Below are 24769 nucleotides of genomic sequence, written 5' to 3' on the forward strand. Positions count from 1 at the left end.
AATAAGTGTTATTAGTGTGTGTGCTCGTGTGTGTGTGTGTTTGCTCTGTTGATCGATCACTGATCTGACAGCTGTAACTGGAGCGGAATAGCGCTCTTCCCGCGAACACGTGGGTGTCATGGCCGAGACGCAACTGTGCAACGCTGACAGTGAGAACAGACGCGAGGCGAGACGCTGGATTTGTGGTGGTCTTATATATATTTTTTATTTAGTTTTTGATTGAATTACTTGGGTCTGTCGGTTTCTGAGGATGCGATGGGCGGTGAGGTCAGTAAAAACCGAAAGGTGAGTCAGTATGATGAGGCGCAGATCGGAGTTGTTTACCTTTTAACACGCTGTAAATACGGAGTCGTCACGTGTAGCGACCTCTAGATGGGGTTATTGTAAGAGAAGATGAAGGCAGTGGTATTTGAAAGTCTCTTATGCACTGATCAGCTCACAAGTGGACACAGACCTTCAGTCTGTGGCTCAAATCAGCTACAGATCGTCTATTTATTTATTTATTTGTGGGGGGTCATGTGTGATCTATGAGCTACAAAATGTTTCTACCCCATTTATCTCCAACACTAGTTAGTGATGCCAACTAAAAACCTAACCAAGCGCTGCATTTCTTAATTATTTTTGAGGCTTTAAAGTTGAGCTTTTATTTAAATCAATATTTCATAAAGTCAAAAGCATAACTGCAGTGTATTTCACATTATCCCTCCTGTGTAAAAGCTTTCAGCTCACTAACGCACTGTATTTTACGTCATTCAAATCTCAACAAAACCTAAGTCTGCATGATTACAAAGCCTCAGTCTGCACATTGTGGACAGGTCGTGCAGAGTTCGTGATGCCAGCTCATCATTCATTTCCAGAAACAACAACAACACCCCCACAAAAGCACAGCGCCGCCTCCTTGTTTTACTGTCCTGGTGATGTTCTTCCTGTCATGCATCCTTCTTATTCCAGTGTTCAGTCACAAACTCTCCAAGGCTACACAGATGTTTCTTTCCTGCAGATTTTATTTTTATTTATTTATTTAGTCTTTTGTTATAGTCTCTACGGATACTTTTCTGTGTTTGTTGGTTTCCTGCCTTGCCAAATTTTGGTACTGCCGGCTGTTAATAATTGTGATGTGGCTGTATTACAAAACATATTGCTGTTGTTCAGAGAGTGGAAGAAACACTTTCATTACTATTAAATATTACTGATTTTAGTTGCAACTGAATAGAAATATATGCATTATTTCCGTTCACCAGCAGATCATCTTGACCACGTCTACATTCGTAGATGTGTTGAGTTGCTGGCGCGTGATTGGCTGATTAGATTGCATTAACGACCAGTTGGGCCTAATAAAGTGTCCAAGGAGTGTTTCCCAAATAGTTATCAGATTTACATTACAGAGTTATACTCTGCAGTTACACGTTTCAAACAAATGCAGTATGCAAAATACATTCGCGTGTACAGAAATATCAGCATAAAGTGAGGATAAATAAAATCTGAATAGTAAATATATATTATATATTATAATTTTTTATTTTAAAATCTAGAGCGAGGGGCCGGCTGCTCAGCGTCGATTCAGCCACGGGTTCCTCTCGAACGTGGGGGTCTCCATCGTTCATAGACTCGGACACTCAGCTGTATTTTCTCGCCCTGTGGGAGCAGACAGCAGGCAGCCCATCAGACTCCTGTTGCCTCCAGAGGACGGCGCTGAGGCGTCCGGCGCAGACCGGACTCCTCCGGCTTTTATCTCTGTCTTTCTGCCCGAGTTCCCACACCGTAGATGTCCTGATCATTTCCAGGTACTGCGGACCACAACACAACCCAGTTAAAGACGCAAAGAGAAGAAGTTCTTTAGGAGAAACAGAAAGATAACTGGGCCTAATTCTGTGCTTACAGATCCTGGGCTTGATCGCTAAAGGCTCATTTGGACCCATCCTAAAAGTCAAAGATATTTCCAAAGAGAAGATCTATGCAGTTAAGGTCAATCCAGTATTAACTAAAGACTGTTAAAAATGTGATACGTTTGGACATCTTTAGTGTAATTTTCGTCCTGTGTTGTCATACAGGTTCTGCCAAAGTCTGAGTTATTGAAGCACGGAGTCATGGAGCAGTCAAAAGAGGAAGTCATCGTTCAGGTACAACATTGATAGAAACAAAATTCAAATAGTTGAAATTAAATAATCAAATAAATGTTTATGTCACCTGTTCAGCTTTTTTAACCATGACACAAGTAAATAGGGATTGTAGCAGAGATTGTTTTTTTTACAGATATGGGCAAAATTTAAGCTCCTGTAGGAACCCCTATGCTGAGGCTAATGATAAACGAGATATTATTATGCCAATAAACAAATATTACATCTGCATACAGCTGAATTATAGAGTGCTATAAACTGTCTATATGCTGGCCATAAATACTTACTAATAGGTCAAAATGCAATATTCTTAGTAGAGCTTCTCAAAGTATAAACTGGAGAGGATATCATTGCTGAAAGGAATTTATTCGTGTCAAGCAAACATTTCTAAATTTAATGCAAATAGTAGTTATATGGTTATTATAGGAAAGCACAAACTATGTACAATTATAAATGTGATGGTAAAATTGGACCAATTATGCTCATTTCCAGCTTCATATTGCAGTTTTTGGATGCTGCTATCCAGAAAGGGAGTGCAAACAGGCAAACCCAGGTGTAGATACAGCTGAGGGGAAATGGAATAAATTAAGCTGATTTGTAATGAATAATAGCGAAGGTGAAATGAGCCTTGGGGTTGCCGGAGGTGGCGTCTAGGCTGATGGCTGAGCCAGAGGGCTGGGTGCATTGTTGGGCAGACTGAGCAGGAGATAGAGACAAGCCCGGAGCCAAGCTAAGGGTAAATATGAAAAATAAGATGCAAGAATCAGGATCAGGACAAGTGGCAATGATCTAACTTTAACAATAAACTGAAAGGCTTGACTGTAGAGTGCCGCATAAAGCATGACTCACAATTCAAAATAATCCTTATCTGTCTAATACATAGCTTTGCTCCACCCCTTCTGTTTATCCACTGTCGGGGAGCTTTTATTCTGATTGGCTGTACTTTACAAACACAAGGTTTGTCATCAGGTGGGTGGACTCTCGAACTCACAGCAAAAATCGATGACCAGACTGATGAACTGTACACTGACTTCAGTATTTAAAATTTTGCTATAATATGAGCATCATTTCTAACAGTTTAAGACAGTAAATAAGTAATGACTTAATAGGTCCACTTAAAGGATTACAGTAGGTGGTGTGGCATAGTTTCTGTCCATAGTCCGTAGTCCTCACGCTGCAGGAAACTGTGCATCCCTCACTAAATGTTCACTGTTCATCTGTGTGTGTCGACTGTTGCATTGCAGCGGCAGCTCAAACACCCTTTTATCCACAATCTGCAGGACTGCTGGCAGACGCAGCGCCATCTCTTCATTAGTGAGTTAATAAATAGAAACGATGGCACCGCTCGACCCTCCCCTCTTCCGCTATCCTTTGTTGTTCCTGAGAAGTTCCCCTTTTCCCGTCTTTGGTCCCATAGAATAAAAAGTTGTCAACTGTAAAACCAAGCAGTCTAAAAAAATCTCTGGATAGTGAAGAGGTGCAGTGCCATCTAATGAGCATCCTGGGTAAAACTGTCCTCTGTGGCTGCAGCTGCTGTGTGACCTTTGCTTACCTATACTGTTGTCACAAATGCAGTTTTTTTTTTTTTTCAGTTAAGGTTACTGAAGTGGCTAAAAGATGTTTAACAAAACAAAGAGCATGTGTGTTTTAGACTTAACCCTCTTCCTGACTTCTTCCTTTCCCAAACCACAGTGGGATGAACAAATCGTTTTTTTGTTTTTTTACTTTAAGTTTCCTTGCAGATTGCTTTATTTTATTTTTATTTCCGCCTTTGGTGATCTACTTTACCCACGCTGCCGATTTCAAAGTGCTGAGAAGTATGTTTGTGTCTGGTCCTCTACAGTGTGTGACTACTGCAGTACTGGTGACCTGCACACTTGTTGGTTGCTGAGGAGCCACTTTGGAGAGGAAGAGGTTCGGCTCATTGCTGCAGAGCTGGGCAGCGCACTAGGTTAGTGCTCATCAAATGACTTGTACTGTCACAGAAATTATGCTTGAGCGCACAGTACAGTTTTTTCTTTAAAAAAAAAAAGATTAATGTCATTTAATTCTTGCTCTCTGTCTCTGATTTATTTCTAGGATTCCTACATGACTTAGGAATCATGCACAGAGATATAAAAGTATGACATTTTTTATTTTAATCACTCTTGTAACTTCCACACGTGTGTGTTTAGAGCTTTTAATGGTTATGGCTTTGCTGCTTTTTTTTTTCAGATGGAGAACATTCTGTTAAATGATCAAGGTAATGCTCTTCTGCAGTTGTTGATGATACACTTTTAAGACTGAAGTATTTAGAGAAATCATGGTTAGATGAGTACGGATGCAACGCAGGTAACAGCAGATAAGCATGACATCACAGCTCAGGAGTGTTGCCAAGACACTAACTTAAAACCTCTTTAATATAAACTTGACAACTTCAAGACCCCTCTTACGGAAACATTTATGGTTTTATTTCTACAAATCAGTCTCTCTTTGTTTTTTTTGCCTCTATTCAGGTCACCTTCGACTGTCTGATTTCGGTCTGTCTCGCCGCCTGAAACGAGGAGGGCGAGCTTTCACAATATGTGGGACGATCCAGTACATGGGTGAGATTTGTGGTCGTGCCACAGATACTCTGTGATTGTTTTCCATGACTAACATTAACATGAGAGCCTCACCTGCGTTTCATTCCCCCTGGATTCAGTTGACCCAGTTGTGAATGGGATGCACCTGTAATGTACTCTGCATGTTATTACTTTTTGCTCTATTATTAAGAGGTATTTTCTTCCCTGCATTTAACTTTTTCCTTTTATGCACACACATATATATATAAACATATATGTGGATGTGTGGATCTCTGTTTTGGGTGAGCAGCTCCTGAAATCTTGAGCGGGGGTCCGTACAACCATGCTGCTGACTGGTGGTCTCTTGGGATTATGCTGTTCTCACTGGCGACAGGAAAGGTGAAGACACTTAAACTCACTATTTCACGGCTCTGTGTGTAGAAAAGTGTCTGAAAGTGCAGATTATTTTTGTTTTAAATCCACTTGTTTCTCTATTTGTAGTTTCCACTAATGGCAGAAATAGACCACTGTCGCATGCTGGCAAAGGTCAGAGATTTTTCTTATGTGGTGCCCGAAACGTTCAGCTCTGCTCTGATCCTACTCCTCACTGAGGTCAGTATCCACTGCTCTTTTTACTTTGTGCCACCTTAGAGCTATAGTGACATACTCATCTCTTTATCACCATACTGATGTAGCTTTTGTGCAAGAATCCGATGAACCGCCTTCGTAATCTGGAGTGTTTCAAGATGCAGACGTTCTTCCGTGGCACTTCATTCGACCCTTACATCCTCCAGAAGACACCGGTTGAATTCATCCTGGAGCTCAGGACGCACCCCGACTGGGCAGCCAAATCCGCAAGAGGCTTTTCATTGGATTACTTTGATAACTTTGACTGTGATCAAATCCTTCACTCCCCCTGTGAGTCCCAGTGAAGTCATAGGGTAGTCAAAGTCTCCTACTTTGGCCAGTGTGGACCTAAAATCGGCTGCAGAGCAGACTTGTAAAGCGTAAAATTGATCTGTGTTTACGGACACTAGATACACGAATTCTGCATGTGATGGCATTTCCATAACAGACTTGTTTCTCTACAGACTTATGTTACCTCTTGGAATTGGAAGTTTAAAGTTACTTTTTCTTAAATACTTGTGAAAAATATGTCAGTTTAACAATTAATGTTATAAATGGCCTGTATTTGTACAGCGCTTTACTAGTCCCTATGGACCCCAAAGTGCTTTACACATCCAGTCATGCACCCATTTATATTCATTCTGGTGGTGATGGCAAGCTACATTGTAGCCACAGCCACCCTGGGGCCCTCTGACCACCACCGGTAGGCAACAGGTGAAGTGTCTTGCCCAAGGATACAACGGCTGAGACTGTCCGACCCGGGGCTCGAACCGGCAACCTTCCAATTACAAGGCGAACGCCCAACTTCAGCATGTCTCTCCCATGATGCAGTTGAAGGTGAGGTTTTGATGTCTCTATACACACGTGTCCTTGTATTAACTGTATATCATTTTATGTTGTTTCTAACAGTTGTTTAATATACACTGTCTGTTGTTTTTAAATGCAATTGCTCAAATAAAGTTTAATTTTTTAAATAAAGTATTCATTTATTTATGTTTATTATTTCTTAATACTCTATGATGGGTGGGGGAGTAGAGCTACTACAAGGAGCGACCAGTGATGAAAAACAAATGAGTGAATGTTGAATGAACACTGTCTTCCTGACCTTTGTTTCACTGATTAAACTGGGTGTGTTAATGATTAATAAAAGAATTGCGGGGCTTTAACTTTTTTGGAAACAGTTTAAAGACCACAGAGCTTCACGGTGGTTTTATATTTCTGTGTTTAATGGTGGACCATGTTTTTCTTGTTTTCCCCATTGCTGTGTAGTCAACCATTTCTGGATTTTAAGATTAGACTTAAAACTTATAGTTAGGACTGGATCAGGTGACCCTGAACAGTCATGCCTGCCTTACTCAGGGAACTTTATGTTGACAGTCAGTTCAAGAAAGAGGTCACATACACTGTAAAGACCCAGCTCTCTTTCAGGTTTGACGTTTTTACTTCTATAGAATAAAAATGAGGGAACACCAACCTGAAAGGGTTTCTTTTATATTTCTGTATATCCGCACTAGCACAAAAACATAAATGAGCCTGCTGTATTTTCTGTTGGCCACTTTTCTTATCTCAGGTATCTCAGGCAGCCTTGGGTTGGCCTATTTACAGGAGCGCTCACAAACCCACTGAGGACAACCAATAATAGGACAGAAAATTGAGGACCAGATAAAGTATCATCATTAGATGCTTTTAATTAGGTAACAGAGAAAAAGTCGAGGGTCCCAGAGGAGGCAGCCACACATAATTGCTGTACTTCTTGAAGTCATGAATCTATTTAAAACTGTATCTCCTGAATGGGAGTGCACCAGCTCCTCCCACCACCTCTCAGGCCCTTGTCTTAGACAGGTCCACCATGCCTGTGTTGTGGCTGTATAGTGGCAGGCAGTCCATTGACCCATATCTGCTTTTAGAGGCACACTGACCCACAATAGTGAAGAGAGGAGTCCCCTGAAATCCTGGAGGGCCATCCTACAGACTCTCACCAAATAGTAACATTACATAACTGAACACAACAGAAAACATCAGTTGCAGCTTATCCTGCAAATGTGCACAAAGACACAGATTGACACGCAAGTAGTCACAATCAAATTCAAAAGCCATGAAACGATCCCGACTGGCTGATGATAAGCATCGTTCAAGTTTGCATTTTAAACTTTTTAAACCACACACATTATTATTATTCAAAGTATTATTATTTGAAACTTTTCATTTTCAAACAGAAGCCAATTACACAAAATAAAGAAGCAAAAAAATGATTGAAAACCTGCTCTTCATAGGGGAAATGATCTAGTTGACCTAATTTCCTTCTGATTTGGCCCATTTTGGCCCACTTTTACACTGACTGGAACCTGGAAATGATTTCCATTTCTGGAACTTTCCATCATTTTCTTCACAGTTTAAAGCGTTGCGGAAAAGCCACTGAGTGCACGAATTGCTCGGAGACTCAAACACCCCTGAGAATTTGAGGGTGAAGATCAAATTATCAGGAGATTTCAAGCCATCCTCAGGGCACATTTTTACTAATTAGAGTAAAAATAGCACACCAAGCAACCTGAACATGTGGGAAGCATTATTAAAAACAATTTGCATGTAAAAGATAAAGTAAACCAGTTTAAAACACCAGGTTTCTAAGCATTGCCGAGTCAAAGTGAGTGTGGCCATGTGAAAAATTTTATATCAATGTGATAAAGATGGAGCTAAATGAATTTGAAAAAAAAAAATCACTATATTTAAATAGAACAATGAATCAACACATTTTTTTTATTCATGTGGGGCAAAGGTGGGCGTACACGCTCCGCCCAGGGGTGTTGGCTTGTGAGGTGTGACACACTTGAGCTGGATACAAACTAAAGCTGGCAGGGAGGCTCCATCAGTGTTCATCGCGTCAGTAGATGAGACCCATTTTAATTTCAGGTAAGAGCTTTTATCTTGTTATTTTTAATATTCAGCTGATTTTAATGCTGTCTTCACAAACTTGAAATACAAGCTACCTTTAGATTTTATTAAAATTTGAAGATTTGTGCAGCAGCTCTAACAATTTCATATATTTTTTACACTGCTATCAGTGTTTGATCAACTGCGTATCTGACTGTGATTAAAGATTTTGTGGTCTTGCGTTTTTTCCCCACCTAATTAGCCTCTTTCTAGCGCTGTGAAAATCACATCTGGAAATCAGAAAATATTTGAATGGCATCCAAGCCTGGACTTACTATTAAAGGGCTATAAAGTGATAAACCTTTTCTTCACATTACCAAACAATGATGCACTCAAAGCTTTATAAACAGCTGCAGACACGCTCATTATTGGAAAAGTACCAATATGGATCAATCTGCTGTTACTGTATCCTTCAAATCAAACAAGCTCTCACATCTTTAAGGTAGATAAATGATAGGAGGACAGGTGTTAAATCTAGATAACACTGGACTGATTTTCTGTTTGATTACACTTCAGTGTCTGCCCTTTTTAGCTGCTAATGAGTGAATAATAATCAGTCAAATCTTCTTCCAAAAGCTGCTCAGACAATCAGTCACTCAGGATGACGCATCAGTTCCCAACGCTCTCCGAGGCTCAGAAGAGGGAGCTGCATGAGACTGCTTTACGCATAGTTTCTCCAGGGAAGGGCATCCTGGCTGCAGATGAGTCTGTAGGTCTGTAGCGCTCCTTCTTTAAACATGCACGTTTAGTGAGTGCACACCTTATGTCCAATCCAATCAAAGAGTGTAAGTTATCACCTCGTTTAAATGTCAATGACATTACACCCACTGCAGGCAGTATGGCTAAGCGGATGGCTCAAGTCGGAGTGGAGAACACGGAGGAGAACCGCAGGCAGTATCGGCAGATCCTCTTCAGTGCGGACGATCGCATCAACAGCTGCATCGGAGGGGTCATCTTCTTCCACGAGACCCTGTACCAACACTCTGATAATGGAGTTCCCTTTGTCAAAATGATCAGGGACAGGGGAATCCTGGTTGGGGTCAAGGTCTGACCACTTTTATTAAATTAAACAGATTAAATCTGTTTAGGTTATCAACTTTTTATGATAATAGGTTTGGATTTTGATTCAAATCATTGTCTGCATTCTTCAGGTTGACAAAGGTGTTGTTCCCCTGGCAGGAACTTGTGGAGAAACCACCACACAGGGTCAGTCAGACTCACACTGGACCGCTGCTGATATCAATCATTTCATCATCAAAATTTCCCATTTATGAACATTTCCTTTCTCTGTTTTTTTCTTTGTGCTTTTTACCCTTCTCCACAGGTCTGGATGGATTGTCTGAGCGTTGTGCGCAGTATAAAAAGGACGGCGCTGTCTTCGCAAAGTGGCGCTGTGTGCTCAAAATTAGTGACGTCAATCCATCAAAGCTGGCTATCACAGAAAATGCGAATGTTCTTGCACGTTACTCTAGTATCTGCCAGCAGGTCAGGACTCCAAATCATAAAGCCTAAATGCTTATCCACACATCACTGTGATCTAATGCATATACAGTGTTTGATCATCTATTTTTCTTTGCACAGCATGGCATCGTGCCCGTCATAGAGCCAGAGATTTTGCCTGATGGTGATCATGACCTGAAGCGCTGCCAGTATGTCACTGAGAAGGTAGGGAGTGGTTGCGCTGTTACTTTTATGGGTTTTTCAGACATTCTGTACCACTCTGCTGCTTCTTTAGTAAAACACTGTCTGTGTTGTAGGTCCTGGCTGCAGTGTACAAGGCCATGTCAGACCACCACGTGTACCTCGAAGGCACTCTGCTCAAACCCAACATGGTCACTCCTGGACACAGCTGCTCCACCAAATACAGCCCAGAGGAGGTTGCAATGGCAACCCTGACTGCTCTGCGCCGCACAGTTCCCCCAGCTGTGACAGGTAAGTTAAAATGATGCTCTCATTTAGAGGTTTCGAAACAGAAACGTGTGCAGAAACCAAACAGAACAAATTCATGTTTTTGTCCACAGGCATTGCTTTTCTGTCGGGAGGTCAGAGTGAAGAGGAGGCCTCTATCCACCTTAATGCCATCAACAACTGCCCTCTGCCCAAACCCTGGGTCCTGACGTTCTCCTTCGGACGAGCCCTGCAGGCGTCTGCACTCAGAGCCTGGAGAGGACATAAAGAGAACGAGAAAGCCGCCACTGAACAGTTCATCAAGAGAGCAGAGGTAGCTTCCAGTCTTTTTTTTAATGCACACATAAAAAAAAGAACCAGCTTCTATTTGTATGACGTTTCTCTGCTTGTTTGCTCTCTGTTGTATCTGCAGGTGAACAGTCTGGCATGTCAGGGAAAGTACACCGGTGGAGATAACTATGGAGAGGCTGGCCAGCGCATTTACGGTTCCTGCCATGCATATTAAAGAGTATAAAAAGAACATTTTAACTAGCAGTGTGTTCTTCCACACCATAACAAGATATATTACAGAGGAGATGTACTGCATATTCTTAGGTTATTTCAGAATATTGGCCTACATAATGATATTAAATGAAATATATTGCCTTGACAAATGAGAACAATCAGAACATGGCCTTGGGTGTTTCTAACACATGTGCTGAATGAAAGGCTTATGCTTTACTTGTGTTGTAGCAGTACTTTGACTAGAGCTTTAAATCCTGCAGTTAATATTGCAATGCCAGCCTAACATGTGCTCCACAGTAATGATATTAGTTCAACTCAAAACACAGTTAACTAAATAGTTAAAGAAGCTGAATCTATATGATACAGCTCCCAATCTATTATTTAGAAGTTGTTATGTGAAGCTTTTGTGCTTGTGTGACAGAGAAAGTGGATTTGTGTAGTTCAGTTTCTTTATTTAGTTAGCAGTATGAAGTACAATCAGCTCAATAAGTAATATACAACACATGCTGATGTGTGTTATCATTCTTAGTAGCATTGTATGTCTAATAAACATATTTCAAATGTAAGTATTTAGGCAATAAAACTGTGTTCTAGTAAAGTCTGATTGAGATGTTTTGTTTTATGAAGGTTAATGGTATGTCACGCTCTTTATAAGACAACAGACACTGATTCACTATGTGGAGAAAATTCGTTTTCACTTTTTTAAAAGAAATTTTTCATCTTTCAAACCCTGTAATTTAAGGGTATTCTATATGTTATCTAATGTGTCAAATGTCCAGAAAAGGCATCTGACACGTGATGCTGATGCTGGAGCTTCTGTGATATTCTTTGTCAGTTACAGTTCATTTCCACCATTCTGTAGTTTGACATACGTGTAACTCCTAATAGTTCAAAATGTCACATTCAAATATTTATGGACATTTTTTTTTAATTTCAAGCCCGGTTCAAGTGTTTTTTTTAAATAAGAAAAACTAACAACAAATTTACTCAAAACAGTGTGACGTACCCTTGATAATGTTTTGACACATCCATATATATATCTGGAGCATATCCCAGCTGTATTAGGGCAAGAGACATGATACACCCTGGACAGGTAGCATGTCTGTCCCAGAGCTAACACATAGAGACAGACAACCATTCCCACTCACGTTCACATTCAATTAACCTAACTCCACTAACTGCATGTCTTTGGATCGTGGGATGAAGCCAAAGTACCTAAAGAGCAGCCACACAAACACGGGGAGAACATGCAAACTCCACACAGAAAGACCCTGGATTTAATTTATTTGTGCTATAATAATAATATTACTACATGAGATTACAAATATTTGAATCTAAATTCTAATGAATGTACTCAGTATGTACACAAGCAGCAAGAGAATTTGAAAAAATGTTCTGTTGCCTATTGTAGAGGGTGACACTGCCTCCCCACTTAAACCGCTAAACTAGTACAGTAAGGGGTTACAGTGAGATTCAGCTGGTGTAGTGTCTCAGCGTGGGGAAAATAACCACATCTCACAATGTATATGCAGATGCTTCTTAATGTACATGCTGTGATCAGCTGACGTGTTGCTCCCTTACACAACTGAATTCAACAAGATAATAACAGATGTTTCACAGCTATCTTGGCTGATTTCCATTTCCTGTACTGAGGGTCCGCTGCATATTGTTTTCATACTAGGCTGTATACAGTTGGTATGAAGGTAGAATTCTGTGAATTAACTGAACCATCATCATCTTAAATACAAATTAGTCTACTACAGTTGATGTAAACCAACGCAAAAAATTCACCACAGTACGACAAACTAACCTCTGCCTCCCATAAAAACTATCACACATATTTTCGTGTGACATTTGCATAACACAAAGTTAGTATAGCTTAGTTTGTTTTGCAGAAATATCCTATATGTGATTAAAATTATGACATTACAGGTAAGTTTTAAATTTAAAGTTTATCACCGAGTAAAATACCTATACTGCCTTTAAATATATCGTCTCTTCTTCCTCTCCTGTCTTTTCTTACATCTTTCTCCATTTCTGAGTGAAGTTTTCTCACACGCTTTTCTCTCCCCTGGAAATACACCTTTAGCTTGCAGTTAGCTAATACACCTTCAGCTTCCAGACAGACTGTGACTAACTGCACACAAACAGTTAGTGTGTTTGCTGATATTTGTTGAGCTGATAGAAATGTTGAATTTGAAATTACCTGACAGTTAAAAAAACGTCACTCACTTCATGCTTCATCCTTTTCTGTAGAGCTAGCTACATTTTTGAAGCAATGCAAACACAACTAATGGACACCTGCACTCCCTCCGGCCTGCTATAAAAAAGCTATAAATGATACCGCTGAACTAAAAGTAATGAGTCTGTTTTGAAAATGTACGAAGTAGACAGTACAGATATTTGTTTTAAAATGCAGGGAGTAAAAGTAAAAAGTTGTCAGAAAAATAAATACTTAAATAAAGTACAAATACCTGAAAAGTTTACTTCAGTACAGTAATGTAGTATTTGTACTGTGTTAGTTCCCACCTCTGCACCTTTCTAGTGCTTTACCCTATTTTCACAAAGGGCTCTAGACTATGAAATAAAGTCTAGTCTTTGCAACAACAAAGACAGTATAAAAAGAAACTAAAACTAAATAAAAGCAGTCCACAGGTGGGTTTTATGCTTCTTTTTAAAAGTATCAGGTGTGTCCACAGAGCTTAAGTGCATTGGAAGTGAGTTCCACAACTTGGGAGCCACAACCTCAAAAACACAGACTCCTTTTGTCCTTAACTTGGACCTAGGTACCAAGGGTGCCTCCAGAATTTCTTTCATAGGGGTGGCCATATGGGGCCACTAGAAATACACCAAAAACAGAATTTCCAGTTTTATTATGCTGTTGTCAAATATAGGATAGTTGAAAAATATCGCAAAAAAGAGAGAAAGAAAAATATGCCTACCTAATTTTCCACTGTTAAAGTTGATGTCACTGAAAATAGATATATATGAAAACCAAATGAGATTTTGAAATCAATAATAATCTGCTTTAACTGATTAATTGATTGATTGATTGGTTGATTGGCTGAAATTCCACCCATCGCTTTAATGATTCTCAGCAGAGCTGAGCAGAAGAAGCTTAAGATTCATATTCCCAGAATGGAGTTAGCTTTAAGCGCAAACCTGTTCAGTAAAGACAAAAAAAGGATTAGTGGTCTGTCCAGGGATTGGCAGCAGCTTTTCTGCAACCTTATTACATTATTATTAACATAGGGCAGTCTTGCCAGGTGGGGCCACTGGGTGGGGATCCGGATAAGGCAACATTTTTCCGATTTGCTATCATCTATCATTCAGTATTTCATTTGTTTTATCTTCAGAGATGCTCTTCTTTCTTCTTTGTAATGAGTGGAAGTTAAGTTACTGTTGCCTTTCTATCAGCTGAAAGCAGTGTGACCATTCTCCTCTGACCTCTGGCATTAACAAGGCATTTTTGCTCACAGAACTGTTGCTCAGTGGATATTCTCTTGTTTTGAGACCATTCTCTATAAACTCTAGGGGTGGTGGTGTGTTGAAATCCCAGCATAAGGCAGTTTCTGAGGTATGCAAACCAGGCTGTCATGCAGTAACAACCATGCGACATTGAATATCACATAAATCACTTTTCTTCCCCATTCTGGGCTATATTATTGAAAAAATTATATTAATTATATTCTTGAATTAACAACTGGTAAAAATGAAGCAAAATTATAAGCCTGTTGGTAAGTGTCTATATTTATAAAACATTTATTATTTAGCTGATGCTTATATTATATAGAAATAATACCAATATAGCAAGTCTTGCATTATAAGCGATGTGCATTATATGATATTATATATATATTATTAATATATATTATAATATATATTATTTGACGACAAATGTTATTAACAAAAACATTGATAGCTTTGGATATGGTCGGACTATTTTCTAAGGCGGATGTGTCAGACTCGGCTGTAGTGTTTCCGGTGTTGATGAATGCCCTGCTCGGTTAAAAAAAAACGCGCTGGGGTAGGAGTCACCTCGTCGGGAGTATTGTCTGCTCAGTAAATACCCTTCACAGTGTAGCGTAAAACGGCGCTCATTTGATTGCTTTCTCGTTTTTCTTTTTGCCTCGACCACTCGCAGGCGCTCGGGGTCTAATCACCAGCAGGCGTTAAAGAATCCTGGAAACAGCGAACTGTTAGCTTGAGTTAGCAGCGATGTCGGGTGTTGTGCGAGGCCCCGCTGGGAACAACGACTGCCGAATTTACGTGGGAAACCTCCCGCCAGATATACGCACAAAAGATGTGGAAGACGTGTTCTACAAGTACGGGACGATTCGAGATATCGACTTGAAGAACCGGAGAGGGGGACCCCCGTTCGCCTTTATTGAATTCGAAGACCCCAGGTAAGAAGCTAACGGTTAGCCGCGCCAAGCCCGAGGCGGTCCCATTGTGTTGCTAACAAACTCGTGTGTGTGCTAACGCGTTGCTTAGGGCTCAGACTATTTCCTGGATGGTTTTTTTTCTGTTATTCCCGTAATTAAATTTGGTATGTGTGAGCGCGTGCTACTTTCGCTTTCGACTTGGTTTGCATACGCCTGTGTCCCATTTTTCCTGCGCTGAAGCTTGGTGCCTTTGTGGTATTAATGTCCATGTTGCTGGAGATTAATACAGCCGCTTCGCTTCTTCGCTGCAGACGACTTGCGTCAAAGCACTCGCAGCTTTACGCTTTGCTACATGTTAATTTGGTCAATCGTTTTATTTTTTTCATGAAACAAAAGTTTCATGAGACTAAATGCTGCAGTTGCATTTGCAAAGCGGATTAGTAGACGTTTAGTAATAAAGCTAGCCGCTAACATGGCTGCTTGCGTGTTGCAAGCCTGTTCCGTCGTGCATCTGTTTATGTCTAAGGCGAAACTGTTTTTATTTAATAGGGACGCTGACGATGCCGTCTATGGACGTGATGGATACGACTACGACGGCTACAGACTGCGAGTGGAGTTTCCTCGGAGCGGCAGGGGATCCAGAGGAGGGTTTGGGATCGGAGGAGCGCCCAGAGGCAGATATGGACCCCCCTCCAGACGATCTGAGTACAGAGTCGTTGTGTCAGGTAAACAAACCAAAAATATGCAATGCCTATGCAAATAGGCAGTTATTTGTCTGTCTGAAGGCGGGGGCTTATTTTATTTTTATGATTATAGTGAGTGTAGTTTTTGAGAGACATGAAAGTTTTTGTGTTTTATGTTATGGAAACAAAATCTCCTGTAGAGTGTTTCAGCGGTTTTAAGACTGTCTTTGAATGCTTTTGCCTATGCAAACTTGCTGTTGCACAACCACAGTGAGCCTTTGGGCAGTGACTGCACGTAAGCACAATCTACCTGGATAGAGTTAAGACAGGGACAAAGTTTTGTATTGCTGTTGTTTCTGGTCATTTTATAACTTCAAGTGGTTAAATATTTTTCTCACACACATGGTGATTTCCTTTGTCAGTTTTGTTTATATAGCACGTTACGTTACACATCAACTGGATGTGCTTAACTACAAGTTAAAAATAAATTGCATAGCTCTACAGTGATTTAATGCAAGAAAACCTAAAAAAACAACAGAACTTTACAAGGAAATAAGACTACATTTCAAACACACAGTTAAGTGTAAACCATTGAGAATAAAAAGTTTTTTAGTCTGTTTTTGGATGTAGACACAGTTGAACTCAGGTCAGCTGGCGGCTTTGTTGCAAAAAACAGGACCACAATAACTGAAGGAACCCTCAGCATCATTGGGTCTAATTTTATGAACATTTAAAAGATCTGCTCCTGATTACCTGAAACTTCTAACTGGGTTTTAGACACTAAGCCAGTCAGACATACTGATGGGCCAAACGGTTGACTGTTTGTGAAAGATTTTAAAGGTAATTATATATTGAACTGGGAGCCAGTGACGTGACTTCATGATTGGGGTAGTAGATTCATATTTCTGTGTATGTGGTAGGTAGCCCGTTGGGGTAAAAATGTTTTACATGTAAGAAAACTTCAAAAACTCCTAAGGATAAATGTGATTTTCTTTATTGGTGGCAGCCACTGATATCTACATCTAGGGCTTCGATAATACTGACGGTCGAGTAATCATTTCTGTAATACTGCTTTGAAGTATAATAAGAAGGGGGTGGATTGTGATGTAAATTCTCAGTGGACAAGTTGACAGTCACAAAAAGCAGACAGACATCTGAGAGCTGTTATTTTTATCGAGTGGATCTGGCCAGAGACTAAAATTTCCCTTAATCTGTATAAAAAGAAAACAGTCTCATGGTAGTTGGCTGCAGTGCACACTAAATATGTAAAAGTAATCAGAACCAGCACATTTTTAAATAAAATATGTCTTTTACTTATTAACACAGCAGCAAATCTTAGTGTATCTTGGCGTTAAATGACTAAATCTGAAACAGACCAGCTCTGGGGCTCTTAAACATTCATCCCTTTGCACATAAACACAGCTGGAGGGTTTACTGTGTGTGTTGACGTAATGTTGGTGTTTTTCAGGGCTCCCTCAGAGCGGCAGCTGGCAGGACCTGAAGGACCACATGCGTGAGGCAGGCGACGTGTGCTACGCCGACGTTTACAGAGACGGGACTGGAGTTGTAGAATTTGTGCGCAAAGAAGACATGACCTATGCCGTTCGCAAGCTGGACAACACCAAATTCCGCTCCCATGAGGTATGTGTATGATTTTTAGCATCATGGATAATTGTTCTTTGCTTTGCTGTGCTGAGGTGAGTACGTCAGGAAACGTGACGTGTCGAGAACAACAGCCAGCCCTTTATTCCATCTGTGGCATTTCCACCGTAGGCAGGAATGTATGCCTTTTCAATGTCAAGTTCTCTTGTGTCCGCCAGGGAGAGACTGCTTACATTCGTGTGAAATTAGACGGTCCCCGCAGCCCAAGTTACGGAAGATCACGCTCTCGCAGCCGTGGCAGCCGGAGCAGGAGCCGCAGTCGGAGCGCCAGCCGCAGTCGCAGCAATTCCCGTGGTCGAGGCAGAGGATCTCCCCGCTACTCACCCCGTCACAGCCGCTCTCGCTCCCGTTCCTAAACTTTTCTGCCGTCGATGTTTTGCTCCTTTTGATGTATACCCTCCTGTTTTTACCTCCTATGAGTTTCTCCAGATGTCAGCTATTGATTTTAATTTCTCTCCCCCCCCCCCCCCCCCCCCCCCTCCTTTTTCGTGTCCTGGTGTCCTTGTGGATGATCTTGGTATGTAGTTGTACCACCCCCACCCATGCTTCAACCCTTCCCCTCTGTCTCCTGCAGCTTTGTCCCTTCTTCTCCCCCTCTCCCTCCCACTCCCCTCTCTCTCCACCTCTCGCTCCCTTTTTTCTGTCCTAAAGTTTTGCAAAAGTAGAAATTGTGCTGTGTCGAACTTCAAAAATGTTGAGTTGTTTATAACCTTCACTCAATGTTTTTGCAAGTACTGAAAATTTGAAGTTTTGTTTTTGGTTTTGTTTTGTTTTTTTCTTATATATTAAAAAAAAAAGCTTCTCGTTGGATATGTGGGGTGGGCTGTTTGGACGGGGAGCCCGATGCTTAACTGTATTTTACCCTTGTGTCTTCCTTTAGACATCTGAAGAGAAGGATTAAAGTGATTTGGAATAAAACCATTGTGGAGAACATTTCATTTGTATGGTCAGGATAGGACATCTAGGAGCAATCAGGTCGAGGCAATGGTACGCTTCATATTCCATAAATTGAACGTTTCTGATCGGTTGCTGTATCATGCATGTCATTTTAACAAAGCCACGTGCTGTACTTTGTTATATATACAGTTTTTAACATGCTACTTCTGACCTGTGACAGAATAAGCAGTCCTAAATCAAGTGTTGTGATGTAAGTGTAACATCTTTGCTGTCAAATGTGGGGGAAAAAAGTGAATTCACTACTTTGATGCAAAGTGTCTCACTTAAATATCCTCATTGCTTTAAATGTTTTCAGGGAGTGATTGTTTTTGTGCTCAGTGGCATTTAAAAATCTGAATCTGACATGAGTGCTTCAACATGGCTTAAAAAACAAACAAAAAAATAGGCCCCCAAATCTTGACATTTTATTCTAACGGTCTGCCTCTGATTTTCTTCCTGGTATTTCAAGGTTTTGATTGGAGGAGTGGCTCAGTGGATCCCAATCCTTGGAGCTGGATGAGTGGATCGATTAGGGAAGGGATAGGCAAGGATGGATGCTCGGAACGGGATCAGTTTTCCAGGATTCAGATGAGTTGATATCAGAACTTAAAAAAAGAAAAAAAAAAAAAGAAAAAACAAACAAATGGGAGTCTCAGAACATTTTTTTTATTATTAGGCCCCCATCCTGCCTATCTTTTAAAGGTTTTCAGGGATAATGGCTTTATTAGAAGAAAACGAAACTGAGGACCAGGAAGTTGGATCAAAGGATGGAGTCGTAGATGCCTGGTATGAAGGAATAAAAATTGGGGAGGTTGGGAAAGGGGTTTCACATGGGTGTAGTTTGTATGTTTTTAATTTTGCTTAATCTTTTTTTTTCTTCCTCTTAGCATTTTCAATAAAACACTTTGAAACAAGGACATTTAGTTTGTCTTTATTTCCAACATAAACCCAAGCATGAATTCTTTACCATTAATAAAATAAACCTGTTTGATCTCCCTCATTACATTTACGTTTGTAACCAAACCAACTAAGGATAACCATGGAGTTAGGAAACAAAGGCAGAGCATCAGCTGTGGACATGAAACACCACCACAGCAGCCTGCCCGTGTTCATTATTCAAAGCTCTCGTGTCCCTCAGCTGTGACGGTGACTGATGAAAGGGCCTTTTACGCACAGCCGAGTGATGCCTGCCGTGCGCCGTGGTCTCGTTTCCTTTTAGCCCACAGTCGGTGGTGTATACCGTGAATGATGCATTGTGGGATGAAATAAGATGCCGGCAGACAGGAGCTGGAGAAAACGCTTGCAACACACGGGGAAGCTGCTGCCCAGCCAATGGCAGGGTTCAGCATACAGCAGAGGGGCGGGGAGCTGCTGGAGCACAGCGGAGAGCCAACCTACCTACATGCTTATTGTGTAAATCTTTAAAAAGCAATTACCCGCAGCATCATCCTAACCTTACCCACCGGCTGGGTGAAATAGGCTACTTATTTTTGGAAAGGAGTGTTTTCAGGTGGCTCGAGAAAAGGTGGGTTGCATATTTTTCATAATCTGAGGAGGAGGGGGGGAAAGACTGACTCTCATGTCTTGACATATTTCTGATTCGAGTTATTTTTCTTGTTTATATATTTTCTTACATGATGATCTGTTCCTGTATGTCTCTTTGCATTTTGAATGCTTGGATATGTAGGTTGTACTGGCGTATTTTGGCGGATTCTATATTTGAGTGGGCATATTTTGATACTTTTGCCCTCCTGATGCAGAAGCTGCTTTAATCCGAAAGTCATTTTTGCCAAGTAATTTAACTCCACCTGTATCAAGTTTCGCACTCAATCTTTGCAAACGCTCAAGTCAACGTCTGATCAAACATATAGGCACAAATACACAGCCACGAGTTGTAGATTCAGATGAGTGGGATTGGTGGGAAACGCTTTGCCAAATGGCCAGTTTTCTGCTCGTGGTGTTTGCGATGATCCGGGCTGGCCTAAACCGTCCCCATCACCACGTGCGGTGTTAATTTTCAGTGCGGTACGTGCGTGAACGTGCTCCCTTCTTCCTCCGCAGGCATCCTCAACCATGACTGACAGGAAAGCTGTGATCAAGAACGCAGACATGTCCGAGGACATGCAGCAGGACGCGGTGGACTGTGCCACCCAGGCCATGGAGAAGTACAACATAGAGAAGGACATTGCAGCCTACATCAAGAAGGTGAGACAAGAGGGGGTGCATGGATGGATCCAAGCAGAGCTCTCACCGACAGAGCATGATCAGCAAATTGAGACACTAACACATTCTCACATCTATTTTTGCCCAGCATGGAGATGAGACACGTGATCAAAGACATAGTCAGGGTTTTCTTTTTATTTGGCACGTTTAAAAATCCTTCCTCCAAAGCAGGGGTGTTTCCAGGATTTTTAGAATTTGGTGACACATGGCAGTTAGTCAGAAGTGGCAGCACAAGAGCATGAAGACTGTATGGCAGTCACTGACTTCTTACTAAAAGGCATAATCGTACTTGAGTACTAAGACAAAAGTTTTTGTCGCTATGCAAAAACCTATACATTTTGTACATACAATCATTGATTCATTAATGTGTGTTTTACTTTAATGTGTCAACTGGACATGATTTTAATTGGTTAACTGGCTTCAACTTAACTTATACGACATCAGTAGATTAAAATAAGCAAAAATAAGTTATTAAAGATTTAAAATGAAGGGTTTGAAGTATAACATTTGAATCCAGAATATACTGGAGGGGAAAGGGGCTAATAGAAATGCATTAAAACTGATGGTAAATAAGTTATGTGTCCTTGGTCCTTTCCACTCTAGCCCATTGGTACTGTTTGTAAGGCCCCCTCTGCACATGCTCTTACACAAAATTACATAAACTAGAATTTTAAAAAAAGCTTTTGATTTCTTTGTTTTTATATGCATCAATTTCCCAATACAAGAGTGGAACTCAAACCTATATTTATAGAGTGCTTTAAGAAGAAGTACAAAAACTTCAAACTGTTGGCTGCTAATGCACAAAGTAACAAGAAAAAGGAAAGCGATAGTAGTAATAAACAAGTAAAACTGTAATGTTTTTCTTATGAAAAGCCTGGCTAAGCAGGTTTTTGTGTGCTATTGCAAGTCTGTTTCTAGCTCTCATACACACGTGCCTGCAGCATATTGGCATGAATGTTAAACTTGTTTAAATAAATGATCTAAATAACAAATTAGTGCTTACAGATTATCAACTATTTTTGCATTTCCCGCTGCAGCTCATACAACTCCCATGTTCCTGCTGAGGACCACAGTGTGGAGACAGTTATCCAGTTTATTGAATAGCTTTAACTGAAACTGGTTTGATATAGAAAAAAGCAGGGATTAAATGTGCTATAATGTCATTGTAACTAATAATATTTTAATTAGTCCTTCAGGAAAATTAAGGTTGGGCATGACCTCTATACAATATAAATCCATCCAATCCATATAAAGTAACTTGGACCCTGATTGTTGTCGTCCTCTTGACTCTTTTCAGGAGTTTGACAAGAAGTACAACCCCACCTGGCACTGCATTGTCGGGAGGAACTTCGGCAGCTACGTCACCCACGAGACGAAGCACTTCATTTACTTTTATCTGGGCCAGGTGGCCATCTTGCTCTTCAAGTCAGGCTGAGAAGTTTCTGATGGGTATTGAGGAGTTTTTCTCCCTGAACCTAAATCGGAAATGCACTGGTGGCTGATGTCTCCCATACACTAATAACGACATACCATAACGATGCAAAACCGGCCATGCGCAATTGCATGGACTATACACTATTTAATATGTATGTTACAGTAAGTTTACTTTTTGATAGTTGCCATTTGAATGCAACGGAAGTCGTTTTTGTTGATGCTGTTAAATTCTAGGTTGTAAAAGATTTCAATGTGGCCCTTGATTGTACGTGAAAGGAAAGCTGTAGAATGTAGTGGTGCATCCGCTTTCCTTCTCAAGTGGCATTGCCAGACCCCGTTACGAGACAACGTTGATTTTGATGGTAAAACCATCCCGCGTGCACCGGTTTAGCAAATCATCGTCCACATTAACCTGTGATTATATAAAGAAAACAAATAATGGGGTTTGTTATCTCTGCTGCCAATTTCCAAGGAATTATGTTGCTTGAAGATGCACGCGATTCAGTATCTCCACTGTTTTCAATTGGGATTTAAGACAGACCCACAGCAGAAGTGAAATTATTGCAGCCGTGTTCAGAAAAGATGTCACATTTTGGACCCAACACAAGTCAGTGCAATCATTTGCAGGGATTTTCAGTTCGACCGCTCTTAAATTTTCACTGTGAAGAACGATGGGGGCCGATAAGCCTCCCATACACAGACCTTAACCTGTAACGTACGACTTGTGACACTAGAGACTGGCTACCCAAATTTCCCATCTCAACTACTCGGACTTGAGTCTTATAATCCTGTGTTCCTGCATGTTTTACCACAGATTATTTAAATGTTATATAGGAGACAAACAGAAGCTCTTCTTGGACACTTTTGTGTGTTTTATTATTAGTTTTGTTAAACCTTTGAGTTTGTGAATAATGGCCTGGGCTAAGTGTGTCTTGTCCCAGTAATTGCTATAAAGCAGCATTAGGACAATGTTTAGATGAAGCATCTGCAGCCGACTCCACCAAGGCTACCAACGCCCATGTGTTTCAGGCTGTGACGTCTTTTGTGGCTACCTTTTTAAGTTGCAACCCCCCCCCCCCACAATGCCTTTAGTTCTGCATTGCCAGTGTACTGCCAGACATGAGGTAAGGACAAAGCATTCAGAGTTGGGACTTTTCAAAGCAACAAGAAGCAGGCTTCCTCTTGTCTATCTCAGATTTTTGGCTTTTCGTTTTGTAATGTCTGCATAACTAGTTTGAAATGGCGATGCACAGTGTTTGCGTTCTGATTAAATATGTTGTCTGTGAGGACAGATTTGAGGGTATTCGTGCACAGAGCCAGATGACGGATAAAGGCCGAATGTTTCTCAGATGTTCCCTCCTTTATGTGAGCTACGGGTGAAATGTGTATCTCAAGTGTTAGCTTGGTTTGACATCGTTTCTCTCTAAGTTTTTTTTCTTTCTTTTTTTGAGGGACGTCTTCCTAACTATTGTCAATGTAAACTGATTTAGTATTGTTTTCCTCTGGCATGTATTTTTGCTGTGTATATGTAGGAGCCGTTCCAATGCTGTTAAATTTGCACAAAACGTGTGCCTGTCATTGCTCTCAAATGTAACTGGCTTGAGTACAATTGCACTTCATCAGAAATAAATACAGTAGGTTGCTACAGAACCAAAACCATGTAACTCGATAAAATAAAATGTTGACTTATTACACTGTGGTCTTTCATTCTGTCCCTCTGAGGCAAATCTGAGCAAAAACAGTGGTTTTTGTACCCGTGCATGCGAGTGTCTGACTTTAAATCTGTTGGTGTTCACAGTATTTTCTTTTATTTTTTAAACTTGAGGGTGACTTCCCAGGCTGCATTTTTAAAGCAAAATGATACTCCTGATGATACCTCGGTACCAACTGAGTGCCATTTAAATGCCACAGATTACCTAAGTATTGTTGCTGACCATGTCCATCCCTTTCAGCATGATTTCACTGATTTCACTGATTTCGGCACTGATTTCACTGTACTAAAACGGGCTCGGCACTCTCCAGGTCTTAATCCAACAGAGCATCTTTGGAATGTGGTGGAACGCGCGATTCTCATCGTGAATGTGCAGCTGACAAATGTGTGATACCGTCATGTCAATATGGACCAAAATGTTCCAGGAATCTTTCCAGCACCTTGAATGAAATGGCTGATGGGTTTATGTTTGCACATTTGTAGAACTAAAAAGCTTTGACACTTTTAAAATAGGCAAATTAAAGTCCAGCTATTTCAAATGAGCTGTCAGTTATGTTTCAACAGATCAACAATGTGGTGCTATATTTTGCTATATTTCAGTCATCATTTTGTTTTTCAGTTAATGCACTGCAATCACCCAAACTCTCTAAATCTATGTTTAAATACTACATCAGCTGATTTCACTGATTTGCATGCAGTCGACCAGAGCCGGTTTTGTTTGGTGTGCGTTAAAACCTGTCGGCAGATGACAGGTGGCGGATGAAGAAACTAACTCCTTCAGCCAAGACGTTATGTGTCAGGCTAAGGGCTGGTGTAATGGCATGCATTACTGTGTATTAATATCACAGAAAAGCAGATTTTATGGGGTTTTTTTGTGTGTGCTTCGTTTCTCTGCAAAAATTGTGATTGCACTACAGCATACAAAAAAGACCATCTGCAGAGAGCTCTTGTTCATGCCTTTGGCTGTTGTTTTCTCATTGATAAAAACTGCATGAGTCGGGTGGCACTTGTGTAACGTGCTGCAGTTACGTGATGTCTGTAAGTGGAAATCTGTAGAAACAAGAGCTCACGAAGCCAGCAGAGCTGAGAAAGCAGACAAATCAAA

At 40.7% G+C, this 24769-nt stretch overlaps 4 protein-coding genes across 5 annotated transcripts; all 4 read left to right on the plus strand.

Moving 5' to 3' along the window:
- Positions 1-88: 88 nt before the first annotated feature.
- LOC146503536 (ribosomal protein S6 kinase-related protein-like) lies at positions 89-6265 on the plus strand. The gene is made up of 12 exons (XM_085131013.1): positions 89-285; positions 1533-1784; positions 1882-1965; positions 2052-2120; positions 3362-3431; positions 3961-4068; positions 4197-4237; positions 4332-4359; positions 4613-4702; positions 4971-5059; positions 5162-5272; positions 5356-6265. Exons 1-12 carry the CDS (start codon positions 256-258, stop codon positions 5590-5592), a joined length of 1209 nt encoding a protein of 402 aa, XP_084987139.1. The 5' UTR covers positions 89-255; the 3' UTR covers positions 5593-6265.
- A 1802-nt stretch (positions 6266-8067) lies between these two features.
- aldoca (aldolase C, fructose-bisphosphate, a) lies at positions 8068-11231 on the plus strand. Its single transcript, XM_085131014.1, has 9 exons — positions 8068-8197; positions 8795-8931; positions 9052-9263; positions 9370-9424; positions 9543-9703; positions 9800-9883; positions 9976-10150; positions 10240-10439; positions 10539-11231. The coding sequence occupies exons 2-9, from the start codon at positions 8820-8822 to the stop codon at positions 10629-10631; spliced, it is 1092 nt and encodes a 363-aa protein (XP_084987140.1). The 5' UTR covers positions 8068-8197; positions 8795-8819; the 3' UTR covers positions 10632-11231.
- Positions 11232-14613: 3382 nt separating this feature from the next.
- Positions 14614-19213, plus strand: srsf1a (serine and arginine rich splicing factor 1a). 2 transcript variants are annotated; one of them, XR_014868716.1, is made up of 5 exons: positions 14614-15036; positions 15565-15740; positions 17167-17339; positions 17519-18347; positions 18766-19213. XR_014868716.1 is itself a non-coding variant. In XM_085130818.1 (4 exons), exons 1-4 carry the CDS (start codon positions 14849-14851, stop codon positions 17714-17716), a joined length of 735 nt encoding a protein of 244 aa, XP_084986944.1. In that variant the 5' UTR covers positions 14614-14848; the 3' UTR covers positions 17717-19213. The 2 variants fall into 2 exon arrangements, 1 of the variants encoding a protein (XP_084986944.1); XM_085130818.1 differs by having other exon boundaries at positions 17519-19213.
- Positions 19214-19327: 114 nt separating this feature from the next.
- Positions 19328-23645, plus strand: dynll2a (dynein, light chain, LC8-type 2a). The gene is made up of 3 exons (XM_085130820.1): positions 19328-19821; positions 20358-20501; positions 21817-23645. Exons 2-3 carry the CDS (start codon positions 20370-20372, stop codon positions 21952-21954), a joined length of 270 nt encoding a protein of 89 aa, XP_084986946.1. The 5' UTR covers positions 19328-19821; positions 20358-20369; the 3' UTR covers positions 21955-23645.
- Positions 23646-24769: the final 1124 nt, after the last annotated feature.

This window comes from Neolamprologus multifasciatus, chromosome 14 (genome assembly GCF_963576455.1).
Source record: "Neolamprologus multifasciatus chromosome 14, fNeoMul1.2, whole genome shotgun sequence".
NCBI lineage: Eukaryota > Metazoa > Chordata > Actinopteri > Cichliformes > Cichlidae > Neolamprologus > Neolamprologus multifasciatus.